Source organism: Dysidea avara, chromosome 1 (genome assembly GCF_963678975.1).
Source record: "Dysidea avara chromosome 1, odDysAvar1.4, whole genome shotgun sequence".
NCBI lineage: Eukaryota > Metazoa > Porifera > Demospongiae > Dictyoceratida > Dysideidae > Dysidea > Dysidea avara.
The window spans coordinates 16049413-16072562 of record NC_089272.1 but is presented as its reverse complement, the minus strand read 5'-3'; the positions used below and the strand labels follow the sequence as shown (position 1 = coordinate 16072562).

Below are 23150 nucleotides of genomic sequence, written 5' to 3'. Positions count from 1 at the left end.
TAGAAGAAGTTACCTTGTAGAGAGTTCAGCTACAAAGAAACCATTCTGTAAAGAGCTCAGCTGCAAACAAATCACCTATACAGAATTCAGCTACAAACAAATCACCCTGTAGAGAGATCAGCTAGAAGAAGTTACCTTGTAGATAGTTCAGCTACAAACAAATCATCCTGTAGAGAGATCAGCTAGAAGAAGTTACCTTGTAGATAGTTCAGCTACAAACAATTCACCCTGTACAGAGCTCAGTTAAAAGAGGTTTCCTTGTAAAAAGTTCAGCTACAAACAAATCACCCTGTAGAGAGATAAGTAAGAAGAAGTTACCTTGTAGATCGTTCTGCTACAAACAATTCACCCTGTAAAGAGATCAGCTAGAAGAAGTTACCTTGTAGAGAGTTCAGCTACAAAGAAACCATCATGTAGAGAATTCAGCCGCAAACAAATCATGTATAGAGAGTTCAGCTACAAACAAATCTCCCTGTAGAGAGATCAGCTAGAAGAAGTTTCCTTGTAGAGAGTTCTGCTACAAACAAATCACCCTGTAGAAAGATCAGCTAGAAGAAATCACCTTGTAGAGAGTTCAGCTTCAAAGAAACAATCATGTGAGAGTTCAGGTACAAACAAATTGTCCTGTAGAGAGATCAGCTAGAAGAAGTTACCTTGTAGAGAGTTCAGCTACAAAGAAACCATCATGTAGATAGTTCAGGTACAAACAAATCACCCTGTAGAAAGATCAGCTATAGAAGAAATCACCTTGTAGAGAGTTCAGCTACAAAGAATCTATCGTGTAGAGAGTTTAACTACAAACAAATCACCCTGTAGAAAGATCAGCTATAGAAGAAATCACCTTGTAGAGAGTTCAGCTACAAAGAAACCATCATGTAGAGAGTTCAGCTACAAACAAATCGGCCTGTAGAGAGATCAGCTAGAAGAAATTACCTTGTAGAGAGTTCAGCTACAAAGAAACAATCATGTAGAGAGTTCAGCTGCAAACAAATCACCTGTAGAGAGTTCAGCTAGAAACAAGTCACCCTGTAGAGAGATCAGCTAGAAACAAGTCACCTTGTAGAGAGTTCAGCTAGAAGAAGTAACATTGTAGAGCTACAAAGAAGCTACCATGTAGAGTTCAGCTGCAAACAAATCACCCTGTAGAGAACTCAGCTACAAACAAATCGCCCTGTAGAAAGATTAGCTAGAAGAAGTTACTTTATAGGGAGTTCAGCTATGAACAGATCACCCTGTAGAGAGTTCAGCTACAAACAAATCACCCTGTAGAGAGTTAAGTTACAAAGAAACCACCATGTAGAGAGTTCAGCTGCAAAAAAAATCAATCACTCTGTAGAGAGTTCAGCTAGAAGAAGTCACCTTGTAGAGAGTTAAGCTGCAAATAAATCACCCTGTAGAGAATTCAGCTACAAACAAATCACCCTGTAGAAAGATCAGCTAGAAGAAGTTACCTTGTAGAGAGTTCAGCTACAAAGAAACCACCATGTAGAGAGTTCAGCTGCAAACAAATCACCTGTAGAGAATTCAGCTAGAAACAAGTCACCCTGTAGAGAGATCAGCTAGAAACAAGTCACCCTGTAGAGAGTTCAGCTAGAAGAAGTCACATTGTAGAGAGTTCAGCTACAAAGAAACTACCACGTAGAGAATCCAGCTGCAAACAAATCATCCTGTAGAGAGTTCAGCTAGAAGAAGTCACCTTTTAGAGAGTTCAGCTACAAAGCAACCACCATGTAAAGAGTTCAGCTGCAAAAAACTCAATCACCTTGTAGAAAGATCGGCTAGAAGAAGTTACCTTGTAGAGAGTTCAGCTACAAAGAAACCACCATGTAGAGAGTTCAGCTGCAAACAAATCACCTGTAGAGAGTTCAGCTAGAAACAAGTCACCCTGTAGAGAGTTCAGCTAGAAGAAGTCACATTGTAGAGAGTTCAGCTACAATGAAACTCCCATGTAGAGAGTTCAGCTGCAAACAAATCACCCTGTAGAGAACTCAGCTACAAACAAATATGCAGTGAAAAAGATCAGCTAGAAGAAGTTACCTTGTAGAGAGTTCAGCTACAACGAAACCACCATGTAGAGAGTTCAGCTACAAACAAATCACCTGTAGAGAGTTCAGCTAGAAACAAGTCACCCTGTAGAGAGATCAGCTAGAAACAAGTCACCTTGTAGAGAGTTCAGCTAGAAGAAGTCACATTGTAGAGAGTTCAGCTACAAAGAAACCACCATTTAGAGAGTTCAGCTGCAAACAAATCACCCAGTAGAAAGTTCAGCTATGAACAGATCACCCTGTTGAGAGTTCAGTTAGAAACAAGGAATCCTGTAGAGAAATCACCTAGAAGTATCACCTTGTAGAGTTCAGCTACAAACAAATCACCTGTAGAGAGTTCAGCTACAAACAAATCACCCTGTAGAGAGATCAGCTAGAAGAAGTTACCTTGTAGGGATTTCAGCTACAAACAAATCACCCTGTAGAGAGTTCAGCTACAAAGAAACTATTCTGTAAAGAGCTCAGCTGCAAACAAATCACTTGTACAGAATTCAGCTACAAACAAATCGCCCTGTAGAGAGATCAGCTAGAAGAAATTACCTTGTAGATAGTTCAGCTACAAACAAATCACCCTGTAGAAAGATCAGTTAGAAGAAGTTACCTTGGAGAAAGTTCAGCTACAAAGAAACCATTTTGTAAAGAGCTCAGCTGCAAACAAATCACCTGTACAGAATTCAACTACGAACAAATCACCCTGTAGAGATCAGCTATAAGAAGTTACCTTGTAGATAGTTCAGCTACAAACAAATCTCCCTGTAGAGAGATCAGCTAGAAGAAATTACCTTGTAGAGAGTTCAGCTACAAAGAAACCACCATGTAGAGAGTTCAGCTGCAAAGAAATCACCCTGTAGAAAATTCTGCCAGAAACAAATTGCCCTGTAGAAAGATCAGTTAGAAGAAGTTACCTTTTAGAGAGTTCAGCTACAAAGAAACCATTCTGTAAAGAGCTCAGCTGCAAACAAATCACCTATACAAAATTCAGCTACAAACACATCACCTGTAGAGAGATCAGCTAGAAGAAGTTACCTTGTAGATTGTTCAGCTACAAACAATTCACCCTGTAGAGAGAGCAATTAGAAGAAGTCACCTTGTAGAGTGTTCAGTTACAAAGAAACCACCATGGAGATTTCTGTAATCAATATATGTGACCGGATTTGCGAAAAGGGGTCTTCCACACACATCCAATTCCGTAAATGTTGGAGACCATAACTCAGTGTTCAAGTAACATAATTATTAACCTGAACATTTCACCATGTATTCAGCTATAGTGGTGCTCACCACTGCCCAAATATCAAGGCAATAGCTCTTTCCAATCTGAAGTTATCAATTGTCAAAGTTGGCAAATTGGACCCCTTTTCGCAAATCCGGTCACATATGTATTATACAGTATATATAATTTGTACATTTACTGATAAAATATTTAAAGTACATCTACTTCATCTTTTCTTCTTCCTGTAGTAAAGAAAAAAACATAGGTTAAAAAAGTCCCAAAGCTGGCCATAGGCCGGCTTTGGGGTATACAAATACAAAAAGAAATGAAATCTAATCCAAAACAGCCAAGCTGTAAAAAAAGTGTGCGGCCCTCAGAAAGGCTATGGTGAAAAAAGATGTGAAATCCAAGGTGGCGGCCAAGAAATGGCTGTGATGGTAGGTTAGTGGTAAAAATTTTAATAACGACAATTCAGGTGAATTTTTGTGAAGCGGCACAAAAATTCACCTGAATTGTCATTATTAAAATTTTTACCACTAACCTACCATCACAGCCATTTCTTGGCCGCCACCTTGGATTTCACATCTTTTTTCACCATAGCCTTTCTGAGGGCCGCACACTTTTTTTACAGCTTGGCTGTTTTGGATTAGATAATAATAATAATAATAAAATAAAAATATTAAAAATTAGCTAATCTCGATTGCGTAATTGTTACACACTGTTGATTTTTTCGCTGTATCTTCCTGGTTTTTAGCTCGATTTCTTTCAAACCACAAAAGGTTTGAGGTTCAATAGTTAACCTATTCACCCACCGATTTTCAGCTTCTTCCCATACGCGGTTTACCCTGTAGGCGTGACAACATATTGGTGTTATTTTTCGTGCATAATCGCTCATAACTCTTTGTCTGTTTATGGTATTCCAGCCAAAGTTGGTAACGAGATGCGCCTTTATACCCCCCTTCTGTGTGCCAAATTTCAAGGCAATCGGATAACGCGTTCGAGTTTTATAGCAGTTTTTGTAAGTGTGCGACAAGAAAAAGAAAAATAAGAAGAAAAAAAACGAAGAAACTCAGCCAATTTTTGAAGTCGCATATCTCGGGAACGCGCGAAGCGATTTCGCTCAAATTTGGAATGTAGAGTGCTGCAGTTGGGGGGCATGTCCACAGCAAAAATCGTCTTGTTTCATCAAGGAAGCACAGAGCTACGGAGGTGCGAAAATTGCGTTTTCTTTCTTCCTGTCAATATACTCACGGGTGTTACGCGCCGGCTTCTTGGGCCGCACGACACACTACCGTGTGTCTTGATCTTCTACCTCTGATATTTCTTTCACATTCAACTCACCTCTAGTTAATTTTCCATGCTGTCTTGTTTACAATTGCTTACAAATCTTAACCACCATGTGCTTGCATCACTTCAAACTTGAAAATCTACTTGGGTATATATAGTCTCCAAACCTCCTTTGACTTTTCATTTGATGGTGATAATGAGCAAGATTCTGATGTTGGAGACTCTGAAATCTTTCTTCGATTCTTTTACATTGCTATAATTTGTAACAATAATCTTAATCTGTCACCAATCCAATTCACTTTTGGAAAGAAAGGCTGACCTTCCCACCAAACTTTTATTGTGATAGCTCTACTAATGTGGTAACATGAGTCAAGTAGTCGGCTGGATTCTCATTTGTGGGTATATATGTATCTCCATCTATCAGGGCTGATCTCTGTTTGAATTTCTCCAATCCTGTTAGCCACAAATGGTTTAAATAATCTACTATGTACTGTATGTCATTTTACCAATCACAGAACACTAGTCAAAAGATAATAAATCACTTATTGATCATCAGTATTTTGCAACTGACAAGGCTAACCTTTTCCCTAAAATAGCTCCCATCAACTCTAGATGAGGAACACTTATCGACTATAAAGGTGCCACCTTGGTCTTAGAAGCCACAAATCTCACAACTGCAGTATGTCTCCATTCTCACATTCTGATCTCAGGTAAATAACTGTCCCATAAGCTAATTGAAATGCATCCACAAACACATGCAAAGTGATCGATGTCACTTCTCCATTTGATTGAAGACACTGTGAAATATTTATATCAACAAATCTTCAAATAATGACATAGTTATAGTGATAACATTACCAGTTGACCAAATAGTGTTGCAATTCTCTTAGGGAAATTTCTCTTAGTAAACTTAAAATCTCCCTCCAAGTACTGAGACTCAAATGTAAAAGCATAATTTGTAGCAAACCACATAATACCCACTGTCTTTACTGGTGATGACTCATTACTGTTCAAACTGATCTCAGATGCTCTGTATTCTGTTAATTGAAAACCCATTTGTGGGTCTGCATCCCAGCTTTTTCCCACAACTCTGACAAGTCCATGTATAGCTTAACTCCTGTGCTTCATCAGTCACTGAGTCCATGCTGTCATCCATATTAGTAGATGACTTCTAGGATATTGTTGTTCATAATGCTTGGCATGGAACTGAGAAACAAATTGGGATAAAAATGGTGATGAGTTTACACCAAATACTAGATGACTGTACTCCAGTCTATTTATCTTAGGTCTCCTGTAACTTTTCCGCTGTCAGAGCCAAGATGTTTAATTTGCATCTTCCATTTAAGCTCTCAATTGTACACTCTACTAGTGAGGTTTCAAAGGTTTCAACATGACCATTCAAGACACTGACATTATCTTGTTGTAAACACCCTTGAATACTTAACTCTCAACATCTGAATTAATATTAGTATTAGTATCGGCGTCATCTAATGGTGCATTGTCACCTTTTTTGCCCCGTTTCTTAAAAACACGGGAATTGTTCTTAGAACTATTGTACCTGATGTATTACCTTTCTTTGTTGTCACTGTGGTAAATACACCATTGTTTTGACTTTTTTCTTTTGGCTACCTTGCTGCAAGCACTACTCTCTCCTGCTTTGACCAGTTGTTGTCTAGGTGGTTGTATCTCTCTCTTCAGGTACAATCTCAGATGTCTAGTCACTTGGGGATGACTGACTTGAACTCCTATGTAGTAGTCGATGGTGCACCTTCTTACAAGTTTTAATGCCACACACCCTCATGCAGTTGAAAAACTGGCCCAGGTGACCCTCTCCTAGACAATGAAACAAGTTGATTTGCACATTCCCACCTATTCTGTACATCCATCTGCTTGAACTCTGAGCATGCCGATGCCCCATGAGATTTACTGCACACTCTACATGTCCTTGAGTACAGTAAGTTGTTGTGCGCCTACATCTGACTTGGTATGAGACTTCCCAAAAAATGAGTGCATAGTTTCCTTCTTAAACTTCTTAGTCTATAGAAATCCCATAAGCTGCTTCTAGCGTTATTGTTTGGAACTCGGCCTCCTAAATCACTGACTCTTTTAGTGTTTCAATTGATTCTCTCCTTTTCTTCTCAAAAATCCATCTATGATTGTTCGCCAGCGATTGTCTTCTGCAATTTCATATACAGCAAGCCATTATTAAGCTCTTTGATCTATCTGCTTCCTTTAAATTGATGGTTATAATATCTAAGAGATCAACAAACATCTCTAAGTCTTAACAATTGTCTGGGTATATTGATTTGAATTTGTCTGCATAAGGAATCTGGTCATGTTGTCCCCAAAATTTCTTCTCCAGTCTTTCCTTAGCAGTCTGATTTGCAGTTGCTGAATGATCTAAGTTTTCAATAGTTTTTAAGCCTACCCTGCTGGGCACTGACTCAGTTGCTGCAGTTTGTACTTAGCTGTCACTGGTGCCATGTTCACACAGGCAGTGAAAGCAACTTTGCAATTCTGACATGTTCTCTTGTCTCCTGAAAAGTTGTTATCAATATTATTGCATTTGATTAAGCAGTAACAGAAATAGACAATGAATTGTTGTAGTCCAATCTTCTTCTTCACCAGCATTGGTAATTCTTTGACTACTCTTCTTGATCCTGTTTACAGACTCAGAATGTTTGACATTAGATATTCAATCTTTTTTCTACCGTAACTTGTTTACTCTATGTTGTGACATCAACAACAACTAAATCACAGCAGTCTTGAATAAACAGATGACTCAGGAGTAAGCAGGCACGTCGAGTGGTTGCTATTACTATTATCTACTTTACCAGTTAGGCACTGGAGGGTGTACACAGAAGGCAGAGCTGGTTCGAGGTGTTTTACCCATAGCCTAGGAGCCTAAGCGAAAATCTTTGAGCTAAATATCCTAAAGTGGTGACTTTGCAGTAAACATCTATTAGATTTTCTCCTCAATATTCTCTAATTCTAATAAGTCTTCCAGTTGGTTATAGTTATCTTGTAAAAGCAGCGATTATGGGTGATCAAATTAAGTGAGGAGGTTTGAGGATTTATTCCAATTGCTAAAGGGACAAACAAAAGAAAAAGTGCATGCATTGTCGGGATCAAATTAAAGTTTACTTTATTTTTTAGACAAAATGTGACCAGATCTACAAAAACCCAACATCATGACACAAGCTTAAATTTTACAGTAGCTATGAAGTATTGATTCAGACAATGGGTAAAATAACTACTTGGTTATGTAAAAAATTTGTGATTTTGAAAACACCTTTAATTATTTTGTTCTAATAGTCTAACAATAAAAAGCAGGATATCATATTATTCATCTTCTCAAAGATTTGAAAATATCCATTAATTTTATTGTGGTAGACCAATGATTACATAAGTAAGGAACATTATTTTGTTTTAGTCACATTGAAGTGATAGTATGACATCAACCTTTTGCCACTGATTTCATCTTTGTACTGTATGTTGCAAAAAAATTTAAGTCACTTAGCTACGGATTTCCCTATTCACAGCCAAAACGATGGTGCAAGTCTGAGCTCTGTGTATCACTACATCCATATTAAGTTACAACTGAATTGTCAGTAAGCGCCTGTAAATCGATATTTTTGTTGTTGCTACCATTTAGGGCTGTCATATTAGATTGAAAATTTTGCCACAGCATACAATTAGCTAAGTAGACTATAATAACAAACAATTCAAAAATGTATTATTATTATGTTGGTTTTTTGCAAATCTGGTCATATTAATATTTATTGAGCTGCACAAAGTTAATTATATGTTTCTGGTCCTATGAACTCTCCAAAATTTACCAGGCGACTAGGCTTTTATTAATTATTGTTGTGACACTACATTTGACATGGCAGTACTTGGAGTATCATAGTTGTGTGTATAAGTTAGTGCATCTTTCTTTACATAAGAAAGTGTTTAAAAGTTGCAAAAAACCTTAAAATTTTGGCTATCATTGTGTGATGATTGCACAATTCATTCAGCTAAGCAGGAAACCAGAAACATATAATTAACCTTTTGTGGTCTTAAAGGTAAATAATATTATTTTGCATTTGTACAGGTACAAGTATGAGTGGAAACTAGAGGAAGCTCAGAAAAATATTTTGAGGACGCACACAACTGCTGTTAGTGCCCGTATGTTATACAAATTAGGACAACAGGTTTGTCAAGTCTAATTTGCTCATGGAAATGTATGCAATCACTGGGATTCCATAGCATGTCATGTATGCATTGAATATTTGTAAATGTGTGTGTGTGTGTGTGTGTGTGTGTGTGTGTGTGTGTGTGTGTGTGTGTGTGTGTGTGTGTGTGTGTGTGTGTGTGAGAGAGAGAGAGAGAGTGAGTGAGTGTCTGTGTGTCTGTGTGTGTCTGTGTGTCTGTGTCTGTGTCTGTGTCTGTGTGTGTCTGTGTCTGTGTGTGTGTGTGTGTGTGTGTGTGTGTGTGTGTGTGTGTGTGTGTGTGTGTGTGTGTGTGTGTGTGTGTGTGTGTGTGTGTGTGTGTGTGTGAGAGTGAGTGTGCGCATGATGATACAGTAGCTATAGTGGTAGTGTGTTTATGGTATTGTGTGGATAATGTGTTGTGATACTTTGAGATTTCCAATGAGATCACTAATAGACGTAACACATATACAAGCCTTTTCTGGACTAATTCAGACATGAGATACAATCCATGTCTCAAGTGTGAACAATTGTCATCTTACATAGCAGTACAGTTAGAAGCCACTTTACAAAACTATAAAAGAACTTTTGCCCAAGTATATATAGCAAAACTTTGGCTAATTACTTTATTATATGAGAGTGCGACTACATACACCGTATAGCATATGTGTGCGTTTAAGTTCATGAGCACTTTGAGCCACTAATGATACACACTTCTAGCCAGCGGCTGATCCAGGATTTACAAGAGGGGATCTCTAAGGTAGTAATCCCTCTAAAATTTACTTACATGATCTACGTATGTAGCATCCACATACTGTACTGTGCATAAAATGTGTCCTTAGGCAAACTTTGACAAGCAAATATTCTGTTCTAGTACTATCATGTCCTACTTTTTATGTATCAATAGATATAGCTATGTGTCAATGAAATGTAGCTGCTAAAAATGGCTCTTTAGCAAGTTATAGAGAAAACTTTGCATTCATTATAAAACTAGTGAACTGCTTTATTAATATTATGGTGTGATGATGTAATACAAGATGCAAATACATTTGTGCCATTTCCAATCCCATTGGTGAGTAATCTGTGAAATGGTATGATGTTATCATCAGTTTAGTTTAGTATAGTGTGCCGTATGCTGCTATAATGCACTACAGGGTACAAATCATGACATAACATTACAAATGCAAAAAGTTGTAAGACATTTCTTAGGCACTGTTGTTGATATAATATTTAATTTTTATCAGCAAAATCCTTAGGGGCTTTATGGCAATAAAATATACAATTACAGTAATTAAGTTAATAGGCATGACTGAAATGTCTCTAGACTCTCTGTTTCAATCCACATAAATCTGTATAGCACAGCATGTTGATATACAGTGGCGTAGCTACCATTGAGGCAACTGAGGTAGCTGCCTCGGTAAAAAAATGCTCAATAATTCAGGCTGAGCAGTGAATTTTCAGTGGCACCCCTAATTTTCTACTCAAACATTTACTACTACTAAGACAGCATTACTGTACCACATAAAAGAGAACGTACATGGCTGTAGTACTATGAAGGGCCTGAGCCCACAGTGACAAAGTCCGGCATTCGCTGGTCCATATTTCAGCTACTTGAATTTGTATCAAAAAGATTGAGATACTCTAATAGAGCAGTTCATTGTAATGTACTCTAATAGAGTATTCAGTACAGATTATAGCCACTGTTCTCATTGCACTGCTTGGTCTAAATCATTTATACTAGTATGTTAATTGTCTTTAAATTACTTTTCAAAAGTTCCAATGAGTCAACTGCATGGCATTACATTGAGCTACTGAATTGATCACATCATGCATTAACAGCTACAATTAAAAAATAGCTTTTTTTCAAAGCATTTATTTTCAAAATTTTCCTTGATGGAACATGCCATCATACTCCTAGCTTGACATGCAGCTGAATATCACATGGAAGAGATAATCTCCAACTTAGATATCACAACAGGTCAATAAAAAGTATAGTTTGCATGACTATGACCTCCGTTGCAGTCCATGGATAGCCTGACCTCTAAAAATATCTCTGGAGTAAGTCAGCTTTTTGTGCTGAGTGAAATTAAACTATATAGTCTAATAATTGAAGCATGGTATACTGAGCATTAACTAAGCTGGAGCATTACTTATGACATGTAGAAAAATGTTCAGGATCTTCTGAAACAGTTTTTTCCATCCAACCAGTCAACCTACAAATGCCAAACTCGAAAGTGTTTGTGAATCAGTTGAGTCAGACCCTCTCAACTTGGTAAATGTATAAACTTTGCCTCGGTAAAAAAATTATTCCTGGCTACGCCACTGATATACCATATTAAACAGTCAGTTGTTTTCCAGGGCGTGTCTTTATTGCTTATTATGTTGCTTTCTGGTTGACACTCAATATGAATATTGTACATAATACTTTAATGCACTGTGTGCTAATGTATACCATTACTATATACAAGTTCAAAGGGAAAAAGTACCATAATGTGCCAAAGTGTGTTTTTTTTCACTGAAAGTGTGATTTGTATAATTATAGCCTTGACGGCTTTCTGTTATACTATAATTGTTCATCATTCACAACCTTATGATAGTGAAAGTACATTTAATAATAAAATTATACACTTTCATAGCAATATAATGGCAATATTCTCTTCATATCACAGTGGCTTACAATAATTTTTACTGAAGCATGTAAAAACACTCGTGCATGCATACAGACGCTGCTTGAGAGGATATATATTCTACAGTACTAAGGGTTTTTCATTTAACATGATAAATAGATGGGGTATACATAGCTACATTTTAGTATTATATGATATTATATTACACTTAATCAACAGTGACCTAACATGATTAAAAATCATGTTTCAGAGGAAACTTTACTGCTTGAGAGGATATACGTATATTCTACAGTACTAAGGGCTTTTCATTTAACACTAAGTAATCTGATAAATAGATGGGGTATGTCATAGCTACATTTTAATGTTATACAATGTTTCTACAAATTTTTTCACTTTAGAAATTCACTCCAGCTAAGTACTTTTCTATTGATCGTGTGTTTCGCAATGAAACATTAGATGCAACACACTTAGCAGAGTTTCACCAAATAGAAGGAGTAGTTGCAGATTATGACCTTACACTGGGTCACCTAATTGGCATCCTATATGCATTTTTCAAGAAGTTAGGTAAGAATATACACATAAGAGTTGTGACTGTAAAGTACAGAAAGTATGCATTACTTGCTTACCTAGGCAGCAAAATACAATAGTAGTGCAAATCATTGTTACATTTTATTTCAAAATCATGCAACATTATCATTTTTTACTGTTACTTGGCTGATTATTTACGCTTCACAATAATGAGATCGTGATAGTCTAATCACTTAGTTTAAGAAAGCAGTCAGGAAATACTGATTCATACAGTATGATATTACTGTGCAGTAGTGATCATTGAGGTTTGGGCTTTGTTGTGCAAAAATATCACCTAAATCCAGTTTCCTTTGACGACATTGGTTAGGCATAACCAAGCCCAACAATACCCCTAGAGCAAACCCATACCCTTCCATCAAGTTTCTTTTGAAATTTGAAATTTTCTGAAATTTTCACTTATACCTTCAGCCAAGCAAAATTCAATTATGTTCACTGCTTGATGATGCAGCATTGTTGCTTCAGCCTGAGATTTGTCTTTCACCAACCACAGCAGCTACAGTGCATGCATCATCGACTTACCTTTGTCCTCCTTTGCATTCCTTTTTTTCTCCACTACCACAAAGTACTGGAATAGTGTCATGCTGGCTTCCTGTAATGGCTGTAACAAAGACTGTATAGGCTATGTCCAGTACACTATTTGCTTATGCAAAATTTACCAAGATATCTATATATTAACAGAATTGAATTTCAGTACTAATTCATTCATTCTTAGCTTCAGTTTGCAATACTAATAGTACAGTATAGCAGCACTGTATAGTAAAGTTCTCATGCTTGTCTGCCATATAATATCAGCTGAAAATCAACTTCATCTTTCTTCATGATTACTTGACACTGTTGGCTATAGATACAGTAGCTATAGAATTGTTCTCCACAGTGGGTGGAATGATTGTAAAGGACAAAGGTTTTGGCACTTCTCATACTGCTCTTCATTTGTAATGATGTTAATGGGGAGATGTGAAAACAAAGAAGAATTGTCACTTTAATATTCAGTATTTCATAGTCGGGATTGCCATCTTGAAAATTAACTGGACTACTGGACTGAATTACTGGACTGGACTACTGGACTACTGGACTACTGGACTACTGGACTACTGGACTACTGGACTGGATGGACTGGACTACTGGACTGGACTACTGGGCTCCATTTTTTTGCTTTGCTTTCTTATCTTTTATCATCAGACTTAACTAAAATAAGAAACTGACACCATTCACCACGAGACACACAACTTGTACATTTATGACAAAAACTACACTGAAACTTTGGTGCAGTTCTTTATCGTAATTTGTCTACTGCTAGCAATGTTTCAAGCACTGTGCACTGTTAACACTGCCATCTTATCTGTTTAGCCTTCTTTTGTAAAACAGCCACCATATATACGTTTTACCCCATTATGATATAGAAATTTCCTGTAGTCTGTGTGTTCACTCTAGTTTTGCTGGCTCTTTGGTTTATAATGTTTGTAATAGCAACCAGTATGCAGTATTAAAGAATTGCTTCCCAGTGCACACACTTTCAAACAGGAAGGTAAGGTTACACATATTTGCAAAAAAATACAGTGAGTGTAACGGGTTCAAACCAAAGTTATAGACCCCCAAAACTATATAGCATCTTTTTCAAACATATTTAATCTAGCATCTTTAAACAGGCTGTAGGACCAGATATCTTACAGACCTTCAGCACTTGCACTGTAATGCCTAATTTCAAAAAAGATAGACTACAGTTAGCTGTATGTGCCTCTTTTTATGCTAGACAAGGCATGGAGAGGAGAGCCCTAGCTTCAGTGTGGTGCACTACTCTATGAAATCACTTTTAGTGGTTGAAAAAAGTGTTTGTAGTTGAAACAGTAAGTTTGAGCAAATTTTATGTGAGTCCAGTAGTCCAGTCCAGTAATCCAGTCCAGTGAATGGTTGCACCCAAAACATGGGAGCTCTCCTGTATCTGCAGCTATGCTACAAATATAGTGGACGTTTACTCTGTACTCCAGTCATCTACTACTGCTAGCCTGTACATGACTGAAGAATAGGAATTATAGCTGCAAGTGTGAGAGACTCATCCTCCTACTATAGTTTTTAATATCCACTCAAATGTAAATCTTTCCCTAAAGTAATTAAAACTGAATATCATTTAAATTTTGAGAAGTTAAAGTAGAAAGGATGAAAATGGAAACATTGCAAAATTGTGTTGCTATCTGTGTACAGGGTTTGAGAGCTACCACATTAAATGTTGTGGTCTTGTATGACTTGGAATTAGAATAACTGTGGATATTGTGATATGTACATGTATAGGTGTTCTTCAAATAAATATGTGACCCAGTCTTACAAAACCAGTCTTACAGCCTTTCAAGATTTCAAAATTTGACAATTCATAATTTCCCAACTCTTGAATAAATCAACTTGCAACTTGGTCACAGTATTGTGCTGCGCTATTCAACGGCTATAGACTGACAAAAGTTGAAAGTGCCACAGAATTCATAGGTCAAGATATCTTGTCACACTGTGCTGATCGGAAAGGCTATAATACTGATGTTTCCAGACCAGGTCACATGTTTTGCTTTATTTCATATGGTCACAAATAGTGTATTTTAATTTTAATGCATCCACTCAGGTATGGAAAAGCTACGCTTCAAGCCAGCATATAATCCTTACACTGAACCAAGCATGGAAGTGTTCAGTTATCATGAAGGTAATAATATAAGGCACACGACATAATGTATCAGTATATAATTTGAAACATGGAAATAGCTATGGTTGAAATTCATGCAGATTCGATGTTTGTATATTTCTATGTTGACAGCATTTTCTAATATTGAAGAAATTTGCAAATGCAAGATGAAATGAAGAATACTTCATTTTTCCCAAAGTATATAGCTAGTTTAGGTGTAAATTGCACTTCATAAACAACCAACCATACTTTGTATCCCATTAACTGTATTGTGTGAAACTTTAATGGTTAGGATAGGATAGCACTATAGCAGTTAAAAAGACAAGGATTTGATAGGCATGCATACATTATGTCAGAATAATTTTAGGAATAACTGATGGTTAAAAGAATCAGAAAATTCTGGAATAGTAAGATGATATTGAAAATCATTGCAGCATCATAGAACATTGACTCAAATTGTCACGGAAACTAATAATACAGTCAGCCAAGCCATGTGTGACTGCTGACTGTTCTATTAGAGTACCTCAATCTTCAATATTTTGATTTCATGCTTATATTTTATACTGCAAAAGAAAATGCATGTATTTCGGAAGTAATTTCAATAAATATTTGGGAATATAATAAAACAATTACCAGAATGAATGTTAAAATGTACTTAATATCATAGTTACCAAAACATGATTCTGAAGTCTAGTTGACATTCCATAAGGAAGTTGCATATTATTGGTCACCTACACCATTAACATGCTTACGCCAAAACTACCAAGACATGTACTGTAAGTGTACAATGAGTTCAAACAATCTGCCACGTTAACACATATTTACTGGGCTTCAATCCACTGGAAAATTCATATAAATAATTTAAAGCACTGCCTTGCACATGCTATATAAACATCAAGCACTCAGCACTTGGCCTTGATGCCAATAATCTGGACTGTAGACCTAGTGTTTTATTTTAATCTAACTCATGGCAATGCTTAATTTAAGCATTTACCATTCATGTTTGAAACATTTTGTCCATAAATGTATAGCTAAAGAGGAGTTTAACTACAATGGATTGTCGTGATAATTTCATTTTATCTATATAGGCTTGAAGAAATGGGTGGAGGTGGGTAATTCTGGTGTTTTTAGACCAGAAATGTTATTACCTATGGGATTGCCAGAAAATGTGTCTGTCATCGCCTGGGGGCTCTCTGTGGAAAGGTATGTAGTGCCATACAATATGTGTTACTGTAACATGTATATATATATTATATTATAATTGTGAGTTGGACCTGTTTTAAAGAAATTTTAGCACTTACACATTTATATATGGTCAGTCCAATTCATTGTGATGAGATAATCATCGTCTGCAGCCATATGTCTCAAAATTTCAGCAAAAATTATTCAATTAAGCTGTGAGCCAAAATTTTGTAAATATGTGATCGGATCTGCAGAAAACACATGTTTCTCAATTCCTATCAGCTGAACAGAAGTTGCAGCCCTAGAAGCTAAGAACTTTAGAAGATACCATTTATTTATTTATTTATTTATTTATTAGTAATTGGCTAAGAATTAAATAAATATATCATGATAATTTGCTAAAACAAAATCACAACAAATTTGTTGTATAATACATTTACATTTTCAACATTAATTATTTGAAGATTGTTACATACATACGTAGTGCTACAAATGGTGACAATTGTAAGATTTATTTTGTAAAGCAAAACAAATTGGAAAAATAGAGGCCATGCCATACGTGCTAAAGAAACAGTCATACCTTAATACTGAAATGATACATGGTAAAATAAGAAATTTCCAATGCATCACTAGAGCAATATTAAGAACAATGTATACAATAACAGAGATGTGTAAAAAAAAGTAGAGCTGTGCAATTATCTAGGTAGCTATTTAGTATGTATATTTAATATTGAGATATCACAAACCTTATCAAGACAAGGTTGATGGATTTATTTTCTACTTTCGTAAATTACTTGTATACCAACATTTATCACATGATGTAGATACCACCAATTCCCCTACGACTTTTATCATTTTCATTCCTTTAACTGCAATTTTTCCCTCTATTGGTTATATTATTGGTAGTTAACAAAAATATGTACTGTATATAAAGGTCTAATTGTTGTAGGTAAATGTTATACCAATGCATATTTTACCAATAATATAACCCATGAAGTAAACAAATTGTAATAAAAATGTTAAGGTTTAGCACTGTGTACAAGTGGTAGAAGAGTTGGTGGTGTCTATACCATGTGATAAATTTTGGTATACAAGTAATTTAGGGACGCTTACTAATATGTAGAAAATAAATTATCAATATAAATCTGTTGTCCTACTCCTTCAGTAAAAATCTATTAGATCCAAAATTTTTAAAGATTCGTATGATTGCTGAATTCAGCCTGAAATTGTTGACTGTTGGACGTGAATGTTGCCAAGAGTGGCCTCACCATTGTGAATTCTCTATGAAACCATGTGATATAGTATGAAGTGTATGCACACACTTACTTACTTTCATACTTTTAGGCCAACCATGATCATGTATGGAGTGGACAATATTCGTGAGTTGGTCGGTCATAAGATCAATCTAGAGAGGGTCTATACCAACCCGATATGCAGGCTGGATAATTAAGGAACATAACAAATCAACTAGCAGATTAGATCATTTGTTGTGTCGAGTTGACTACCTGTAGTTGCTATATTTGATACATGTGTGGTTGTTTAAATAATTAGTTACATTATGTGGGTATATAAGTTGTGTTTGGTGAATGAGGGTGCATTTATTGAGTGTGTTTGAAGCCACAGTGGGGGATGATACAAGAAAAGTGACTCAAATTATGTCAGACTGGTATGAAATTTAATTATTCCACCTGGCTTTACAATGTGGACAGGAGTCATCATATATTTTGATTAATACACCCCTTGTATCACTTGCATATTTCTTCCCTAAAACAGTTGCTAAGAATGGCTTTCATGGCTTCCACTCATAATTAGGCCACGATATTGTGTTTGTGACACTTCAAAATTGTTGAATGGCTTCATAACATTGCAGTGGCCTGGTGAAAGGAATGTAATAATGTGTCTTGCGACATTTCCAAACCAAGAAATGGCATGGATATGTGCAGGACATGCTGGTGTTAAATTTATCATATCAAACCTGGTAATGGTTTAATTGTAGTATAATATGGCATGATGACTTCTTCATGCCTACAGGGTACATCAAGGTTGATGCTGTAATTAGTTCTGTAAGGCTTCTAGCAAGCATCAGTATAGTAAAACAAAGCTTGTTGGGTGGGTACACTGTCAGTTCTGTCGGTGCATGGTCCTTGAATGACGTCATTAATTATTTGTGGTTTTACTTTGTACTATACAGCTTTGCATATCCAACTATATTGTTATTGTTATTAAAGTTTTACAGTGACCAGCACTATAGGCAGTATATAATTATAGCCAGCAATAGCATGGCTTCTGATTTATCATACACCCATGAACACTTGCCATTTCCAAATGAATATGTTAACATGAATAGATTGGATGCTTATAACACATATTAACATGTTAGTTACCCTTGCAGAGACTAAGTCAGAAGATCAATATGGCAACGTGATCCTACAAGAAGCAAATTTGCTTGAGAATTAGTGTTATCATTGTAATATGCGTTTAAAAATAGGTCAACTATAAACCATTCTAATAAGAGTGACAGCTGTTTTCAATGAATACCTAAAATATGCAAACAGTAGCTGCTAACTAGTTCTACATAGTAACCCTAGACCATCACATTTCCAAGAAATTCCATGTGGCTTGGACATTTCCTCTGCTAAACATTTGCCATGTTGTCAGATTTCCTTACTTGCAATTAAGAAATTTGGTATATATTTGCATGAGATTCCTTAGTCAAGGACAACTGGAATGCATGCAGTTAGCTATATACTATTCAGAAATTAGACATGTACATGAGATTTCTTTAGTCAAATATGCAGTTAGTTTCCTATACTAGGTATTCAGAAATTTTACACGTGCATGAGATTTCCTTTGTTGAGGACACAAAGTATGCAGTTAGCTTTCCTATACTAGTCAGAATATGAAATTTACATGAGATTTCTTTTATCAAGGTCAAGGACACATGGCAGGCATTAACCTTTAGTGTACTACGTAACAATTGCAGCCCCTTCTATCCCTACAAGACTTATGTAATATTATAATCTATTGACCTTTTCAGCTGCTTCTTTCATGTCCTACTCTACTAGTGCAAATCATTTCATTTCAAATATTTGTCAAATATTTGGCGCCACTTTCTCTCGGCACAGCACTTATCGATTACATTATAAGCGCCTGCTCGAAAAAGGGTCTGGTGACAACCGAAGATGGCAACAATTAATACCATCATCCCAGGACTGGGTAGAGTCTGTACTAGTACATTACCCCCAAACTGGTGATGAAGCATGTTGATATAATGCAATATATTGCTGTGTTATAATATATTGCATAATATCGCAGGGTTGTAATGAGCTGTGCCTTGTGGCTAATTAGCCTATTCAGCTGCCACCCTCCTGGAGGGCAGGCGGCGGGCATCAAAGCCACCAGAATGTAATTGTTCATATTTTAGAAGCCACATATCCTAAACAAACAGTGCTGGTTGTAATACTGCCTACTTGTACTGTAATACCTATTTAATAACTGTTGTATGACTGGTGGGTGTCCACCACATGACATTAATGCTATCGCCTGTATCTTATGAAGTTTAAATCCATGAGTTATTTACACAAGTATAGCACTTAATTAACATCGCCAAAGGCCCTAATCCAAATATTGCAATACAGTAATATATTGCAACATTTTTAAGGGAACTATGCAATATAGTATTTACCCATATTGTTGCATCCCTAGTATTAGAGGTTACTATGATGCAATTCGGCAATTTTGCCAGTGGTTCCAGATAATTTGGCCGTCAATGGGTTTTAAAGTAATAATAGCATCACCACAAGAGCAACCATCAAGTGTATATATACATGTACTTCCATGGCTGATTCTAGATTTTCCTTCAGCTTTGCTTCATCAATACTACGTTTCATGATCCATTTAAAGTTGATGGTATAAAAGGGCTTTCGCTACACAATCATTTTGGAGCTAAGTAAATTTCAAAATCATTTTGGAGTAATTTGACATGTGCATGAGATTTCCTTAGTCAAAGATGCATGGCATGCAAATTAGCCTTCCTATAATGCTATCCAGAAATTTTATATATTCATGAGGTTTCCTTAGTCAAGGAGACACAGGGCATGAAGATTAGCTTTCTTATTCTATTCAAAAGTTTGACATGTACATGAAATTTCCTTAGTCAATTAAGGACACTTGGCATGCAATTAGCTTTCTTGCCTGGAAATGTGGTGTGCACATAGGATTTCATTTATTATAGCTAAGAACACTTGGTATGCTTTTAGCTTTTCTTTACTATTCAGAAATTTGATATTAACACATAGTATTTCCTTAGTGTAGACCACATGGCATGATGATAGTTTCCTATTCTCTTCAGACATCTGACATGTAGATTTAGTGCAGAACACATGACATGATGATAGTTTCCTATTCTCTTCAGACATCTGACATGTAGATTTAGTGCAGAACACATGGCATGATGATAGTTTTCCTATTCTCTTCAGACATCTGACATGTAGATTTAGTGCAGAACACATGACATGATGATAGTTTCCTATTCTCTTCAGACATCTGACATGTAGATTTAGTGCAGAACACATGGCATGATGATAGTTTCCTATTCTCTTCAGACATCTGACATGTAGATTTAGTGCAGAACACATGACATGATGATAGTTTCCTATTCTCTTCAGACATCTGACATGTAGATTTAGTGCAGAACACATGGCATGATGATAGTTTCCTATTCTCTTCAGACATCTGACATGTAGATTTAGTGCAGAACACATGGCATGATGATAGTTTCCTATTCTCTTCAGACATCTGGCATGTAGATTTAGTGCAGAACACATGGCATGATGATAGTTTCCTATTCTCTTCAGACATCTGACATGTAGATTTAGTGCAGAACACATGGCATGATGATAGTTTTCCTATTCTCTTCAGACATCTGGCATGTAGATTTAGTGCAGAACACATGGCATGATGATAGTTTCCTATTCTCTTCAGACATCTGGCATGTAGATTTAGTGCAGAACACATGACATGATGATAGTTTCCTATTCTCTTCAGACATCTGACATGTAGATTTAGTGCAGAACACATGACATGATGATAGTTTCCTATTCTCTTCAGACATCTGGCATGTAGATTTAGTGCAGAACACATGGCATGATGATAGTTTTCCTATTCTCTTCAGACATCTGACATGTAGATTTAGTGCAGAACACATGGCATGATGATAGTTTTCCTATTCTCTTCAGACATCTGACATGTAGATTTAGTGCAGAACACATGGCATGATGATAGTTTTCCTATTCTCTTCAGGCATCTGACATGTAGATTTAGTGCAGAACACATGACATGATGATAGTTTCCTATTCTCTTCAGACATCTGACATGTAGATTTAGTGCAGAACACATGGCATGATGATAGTTTTCCTATTCTCTTCAGACATCTGACATGTAGATTTAGTGCAGAACACATGGCATGATGATAGTTTTCCTATTCTCTTCAGGCATCTGACATGTAGATTTAGTGCAGAACACATGACATGATGATAGTTTCCTATTCTCTTCAGACATCTGACATGTAGATTTAGTGCAGAACACATGGCATGATGATAGTTTTCCTATTCTCTTCAGACATCTGGCATGTAGATTTAGTGCAGAACACATGGCATGATGATAGTTTCCTATTCTCTTCAGACATCTGGCATGTAGATTTAGTGCAGAACACATGACATGATGATAGTTTCCTATTCTCTTCAGACATCTGACATGTAGATTTAGTGCAGAACACATGGCATGATGATAGTTTCCTATTCTCTTCAGACATCTGGCATGTAGATTTAGTGCAGAACACATGGCATGATGATAGTTTTCCTATTCTCTTCAGACATCTGACATGTAGATTTAGTGCAGAACACATGGCATGATGATAGTTTTCCTATTCTCTTCAGACATCTGACATGTAGATTTAGTGCAGAACACATGACATGATGATAGTTTTCCTATTCTCTTCAGACATCTGACATGTAGATTTAGTGCAGAACACATGACATGATGATAGTTTCCTATTCTCTTCAGGCATCTGACATGTAGATTTAGTGCAGAACACATGGCATGATGATAGTTTCCTATTCTCTTCAGACATCTGACATGTAGATTTAGTGCAGAACACATGGCATGATGATAGTTTCCTATTCTCTTCAGACATCTGGCATGTAGATTTAGTGCAGAACACATGGCATGATGATAGTTTTCCTATTCTCTTCAGACATCTGACATGTAGATTTAGTGCAGAACACATGGCATGATGATAGTTTTCCTATTCTCTTCAGACATCTGACATGTAGATTTAGTGCAGAACACATGACATGATGATAGTTTCCTATTCTCTTCAGACATCTGACATGTAGATTTAGTGCAGAACACATGACATGATGATAGTTTCCTATTCTCTTCAGGCATCTGACATGTAGATTTAGTGCAGAACACATGGCATGATGATAGTTTTCCTATTCTCTTCAGGCATCTGACATGTAGATTTAGTGCAGAACACATGACATGATGATAGTTTCCTATTCTCTTCAGACATCTGACATGTAGATTTAGTGCAGAACACATGACATGATGATAGTTTCCTATTCTCTTCAGACATCTGACATGTAGATTTAGTGCAGAACACATGGCATGATGATAGTTTCCTATTCTCTTCAGACATCTGACATGTAGATTTAGTGCAGAACACATGGCATGATGATAGTTTTCCTATTCTCTTCAGAAATATGACATGTAGATTTAGTGCAGAACACATGGCATGATGATAGTTTCCTATTCTCTTCAGACATCTGACATGTAGATTTAGTGCAGAACACATGGCATGTTCTCTTCAGACATCTGACATGTAAATTTAGTGCAGAACACATGGCATGATGATAGTTTCCTATTCTCTTCAGACATCTGACATGTAGATTTAGTGCAGAACACATGACATGCAGTTAGCATTCCTACATGATTCTGTGTAAGTGTAACATGCGGTAATTAATTTTAAAATTTTTAGAGAGGGGGCTTGCCCCTGACCCCCTAGTTGGAGCATGCTTAGTGTGCTTTGCACATTTGTCAGAGCGGCTTCCAGTAATACTTATCTCAAATCAGTCTCTGTTGTCTAAAATTGGAAAATTAACTTTCTGAGATTGAATTTGGTTATACTTTTGATTTAATAAATACTATAATGTGACCATATTTTGGAAAACCATCCTTTTCCACACATGGTAATATATGTAGAAAAACTCAATTAAAAATTTTCAGTCTTTTTAAAATGTCATAATATTTTGCACATTTTGGTAAAGCGACTATTAATTAATTACAGAAAAATAC

General features: G+C 36.3%; 2 protein-coding genes across 2 annotated transcripts in view; one reads left to right on the top strand and one right to left on the bottom strand.

Annotated features, from left to right (window-relative positions):
- Nucleotides 1-17353, top strand: part of LOC136257739 (phenylalanine--tRNA ligase alpha subunit-like) — a 44247-nt gene extending 26894 nt beyond the window's left edge. The window contains exons 9-13 of the mRNA XM_066051033.1: nt 8639-8738; nt 11761-11926; nt 14556-14633; nt 15701-15815; nt 17139-17353. Coding sequence (XP_065907105.1) covers nt 8639-8738; nt 11761-11926; nt 14556-14633; nt 15701-15815; nt 17139-17244 — 565 coding nt within the window. The 3' untranslated portion in view covers nt 17245-17353. The remainder of the gene's footprint in view (nt 1-8638; nt 8739-11760; nt 11927-14555; nt 14634-15700; nt 15816-17138) is intronic.
- Nucleotides 17354-21747: 4394 nt separating this feature from the next.
- On the bottom strand, nt 21748-22241 carry LOC136261677 (keratin-associated protein 4-5-like). Its single transcript, XM_066055757.1, has 2 exons — nt 22114-22241; nt 21748-22051 (listed from the first exon to the last, which is right to left on the bottom strand). Exons 1-2 carry the CDS (start codon nt 22239-22241, stop codon nt 21748-21750), a joined length of 432 nt encoding a protein of 143 aa, XP_065911829.1.
- Nucleotides 22242-23150: the final 909 nt, after the last annotated feature.

Bases quoted from the DNA above. Each gene is read 5' to 3' on its own strand.
- LOC136261677 (XM_066055757.1), bottom strand. From the start codon at position 22,241: ATGCCTGAAGAGAATAGGAAACTATCATCATGTCATGTGTTCTGCACT. The intron at 22,052-22,113 runs GTCTGAAGAGAA...TCTACATGTCAG, and splicing joins ACTAAATCTACATGTCAGAT to ATGTCTGAAGAGAATAGGAA.